Source organism: Oculina patagonica, unplaced genomic scaffold, assembly GCF_052425735.1.
Source record: "Oculina patagonica isolate OP01 unplaced genomic scaffold, crgOcupat unplaced1466, whole genome shotgun sequence".
Taxonomy (NCBI): Eukaryota; Metazoa; Cnidaria; class Anthozoa; order Scleractinia; family Oculinidae; genus Oculina; species Oculina patagonica.
This window is the reverse complement of record NW_027557481.1, coordinates 1-4,082: the sequence shown is the minus strand read 5'-3', so window position 1 is coordinate 4,082 and position 4,082 is coordinate 1. Positions and strand designations below refer to the sequence as shown.

Here is a 4,082-nt window from a genome sequence, read left to right as displayed (position 1 = left end):
CTGTTAACTGCAGAATCGCTGTGTGATAAAGCCAGCTGGTTAGTATTACTTCTGACTAACAGGAGTATAAAATTAAATCGTTTGCCGCTCGAGTACTCAGCGGCGACTGTATTTTCATTTGAAGGAATGCGACTCACCGAAAACGTGCATCTGGCATCCCAAAGTAAATTTTTCATCGATCAATCGATACAATTTCTAATATTTATATTGCAGTGTGTTTACAGGGAACATAAATTTGCAGTTTTCTTTTCTCCTGTGTGCGTTGCCATTCTCCATTCATGAAACCTCGGAAACTTCAAATGATCGGTGTTGAACGTACAAAGCGCCCCGCTTGTGGTTTGAAGCATCAGGTTACACGAGTTCGCACGTGATTAATTGTGGAATTTATTCAACTTTACACGCAACAGTTTCAAATGTAACTAAACTGTTCATACATAAGTTTTTCGTTTTACAATCTATAGTTTGGTGAAATATATCGCTTATTTGCTGAAATTATCTCGATAAAATGTGATATATTTCAAGTCTTCAGAAAACAACCTGATGTGTGAGACGTGACATGACAATGCACACGATCTGTATAAAACCTGATACTTTGTTTACTTTATTTGGCGGTCAAGATTTGAACGTTAAAAATGATCGGTTAACCGAACGGACAGTTTAAATGTGTTGTTCAGTTTGGTTTTTCAAGTTACAAGGAAATTAACAAGCGACAAGATGGTCCAAAAGCAAGAAACACGCTTCAGGATATGTGGTGATATAGTTTGCGTGCAGCGAATGTGTTTGTTTACCGTACGCGTTACATATTTTCAACATGCCTCAGACACAAAGTGATGTGGATTAAATATACGATGTAAGTATATTTTATACACTGTACAACTGTACACAATGCAATATTCACAGACAAGCTCTTGCAATTAACACAAGTGTGCATCACGCTGATTTATTGATGAGGAGAAAATGTTTAAATACTCAAATCGAAAAGTTTTCCTGCTGCAACATCATCATTCTCTGATTTCCTCAGGTACTGTAGACACTGTATAATTTGACGAAATCGTTGTCACATTTTGAATAAATTATGCTTGAACAGTAATGATAATCTAAGCATGGCGTTTCAAACACATGCAAACGTGTTTCACCATGTTTCAAACGCCTACTGTTTGAAACGCGTTTCAAACACTTTGAAACGGATTTCAAATGCATTTGAAACGGGTTTCAAACGCGTTTCAAACAAAAACGCTCTTGAAACGCTGTTACGATAAGCCCCCTTTTCATATGGAGGGTCACAAATAAACTTGGAGGGTTGCATGGGACTGCCTTCAACATGCTCCTCTGTCTTTTCAATGACAGCAGTGCTTTAGAGAAAGTAAGGGGCCCAGTTACATTTCAGCCAAAAAAGACAGTCTCCGATTGAAAAAACTGTGCCCTGATTTCAGTGATTGAGGACAAAGCAAATTTTCTCTAATGAAGTCACTTACTTGTGCCTGTGGACTGGCAGCCTGCGAATGTGAATGAACAGGAGAAACTGGAGAACTTGGCTGAAGAGGGGATCCAGGAGTTGATGACAATGACGACACAGACCCAGGGGAGGGAACCTGTTGCTGAGGAGACAGCTGCTCTTCAGGTATCATCACCTGCTGTGGCTGCGGCATTGCTGCAGTAGTAGTCTGCTTAGGGATCACACCAAGCTGTTGCAAAAGCTGCTGAAGCAGAACATTCTGGTTTGAGGCAGGCTGGATGGCAGGATACTGCGGCTGCTGCTGGGTTGGTAGCTGAGGTTTGGGTTGGAGCTGTGGTAGCTGGTGCTGTTGTTGTAACTGCTGCTGCTGTTGTTGTTGTTGTTGTTGTAGCAATAGCTGCAAAAGCTGAGGGGTTACCTGTGAAGTCTGTTGAACCTTTTGATTGCATTAAAAAAAACATACAGATTTATGAGTTCAAAAGGCATCAATACAAATCTTAACGTTAATACGGTACAACTGTACATGTATCAACCCCTAACGCATATAGAGCAGTGAAAATATTTTGTTTTAAAATTCGAGAACCAAATTTGTTCCTCAAAGATCAAGGAAAAATACTCTAAAGTTAATGTTACATTAATGAATAAAATGAACATTGACCTTCACTGGACTTATCTAGACTCAGCAGTTCGCTTTTCCTCCCTACCTACATGTAATGATAATGATAATGCATGTAGGCTAGGAGAGCTTCCAATTTATCTAATGTTGTCATTAGCCAGCAAAAAGAGATATCTATGTATGTGCATGTACATTTTTTTCATTTCATGTTTAGAGCCAAACACAAAATAATCTTGGAGATTCAGCTTCCCTGGAAAATGATAAAAATATGATTTCAAAAACTGGTGCTGCCCTGAATTCACTCACCTGTTGTGTTACAAGTGTTGGTTGCTGGACTTGAGGTGGTTGTTGAACTGTGACAGTGCGAGGCTGAGAAGTCGGAGTAAGGATAGATGGCTCCTGAAGAAGCTGTTCTAAAGACTTGGTATTCATAGCAGGCGGCGCCCGTTGGGTCTTCTGTCCTTGTAGTAAACTAAGGAGGTACTGAGTAGCCGTGTTCTGACTCTCAGTTGTCGTGGGTAACATTCTGGCTGGGATTAAAAACCTCCACTTCTTGTTTCACTTGGAGCTGAGGTTGGAACACTGAAAGCACTGATTGGTCTTGTTGAGATGCTGCTTTTGCGAGGTAGTCTGCAAAGTTGAAAGATGATGTACAATCCTCATCCGTGGTCATTGACTCTGGAGGTGTGATTGGTGGTGAGAGCATGACCTGCGATGGCTCAGTCTTTATGTTGACCCCAACTGTTGCACTAGTGTTTTCTGAATTGGTGCCCACGGTTGCTCCACATAGGTAATCCAAAAATCCCTCTGAAAACATGAAAAAAATATATCATTTAGGCACAACCCTCCAAGTTAAGACCATTTTAGGGGTTAGGTGAGTATTGGTCGGTAAGTATTTCACTGAGTAATTCAGTGTAACTGTGCTTGGTGGTGACCACTCGCAGGGTTGCCATGGAAACCTCATTTCCTGTGCTAGATGTTGCCCGGCTCTACCAATCCCACGCTCATCAATTGGCGATGAGTTTATCAATAGTTTAATTGGCTTATCACACTGCAACGTTGCATTTTAGATAATAACTCAATAAAATGACTTAGACCTTCTCTTGCTGAACCTAACCACTGGTATTAATGGGATACAGCAAAAAGCTTACACAATAGGGTACAAAGAAACTAAGACCTTTAAGGTTGCCTTTGGACAGGTTGAAGACATTGCAGGGGGTTAAAAATGTTTTGAAGTAGGTGTCAGCAACTGGAAGAGAAGGTGCTGAGTTTGTTTGTTGCGAGCTGATTGTTATTACCAGAGTAACCACCGACATATAATCAACTCTGGTGGCAGCGAAATTACTAGCCCAAGGCCAGGGATATTTTTTGATCTATATGCATGAGTTACATGTTTATCATGATAGCATTGTCATCAAATAAAATCAAACTACAGCTTAAAGACGATTTCCAGTCCGTACTGCGCAATCTCCGCCTGCAATGTTTGTGAGTCTCACAAACAGAAGAATGTTTACTAGCAAAAATAAAAATTCCGGGACAAAACTTATTTATTTCTTCATTATTAATGCCAGATATCCTTGCAAAACAATAATAACGAGTAAAAGAAGCTCGACGGTATTTCAAACGGACGTTTTAGCTCGTCGTGAATTCTTGAACGAAACGATCCGTAATGGCGAACTAAAAAACTTCATGTACGCTATCACCGAATTGTAACGTTTCAACGAATTCAAAACAAAAATGAAAACAAACCCTGAGTCTGCGCAGTACCGACTGGAAATCATCTTTAATCATTATCAACCTTAATCCATAGATTTAGCTAGGTAGCCAAAATGACCAAAATATTCGGCAATCAAACACTGATTGTATTTTTTCTGGAGTTCCAAACACAATATTTTACAAAATATCTAGTTTGACTGGTTTGATAGCCAGAAATGTTTGGTTCTCTGAGATGACCTTTGTTTAGAGGAAAAAACAATGAACAACAGTTGCTAGCACATAGCATGTGCACAT

The 4,082-nt window shown here is 39.9% G+C and overlaps 1 protein-coding gene across 1 annotated transcript; it reads right to left on the bottom strand.

Annotated features, from left to right (window-relative positions):
* Positions 1 to 1,475: 1,475 nt before the first annotated feature.
* LOC144639897 (uncharacterized) lies at positions 1,476 to 3,925 on the bottom strand (the record flags this gene model as incomplete). Its single annotated transcript, XM_078499167.1, has 3 exons — positions 3,871 to 3,925; positions 2,379 to 2,879; positions 1,476 to 1,892 (listed from the first exon to the last, which is right to left on the bottom strand). Coding segments are annotated over exons 2-3 (636 nt in total), but the record flags the coding sequence as incomplete, so codon positions are not given.
* Positions 3,926 to 4,082: the final 157 nt, after the last annotated feature.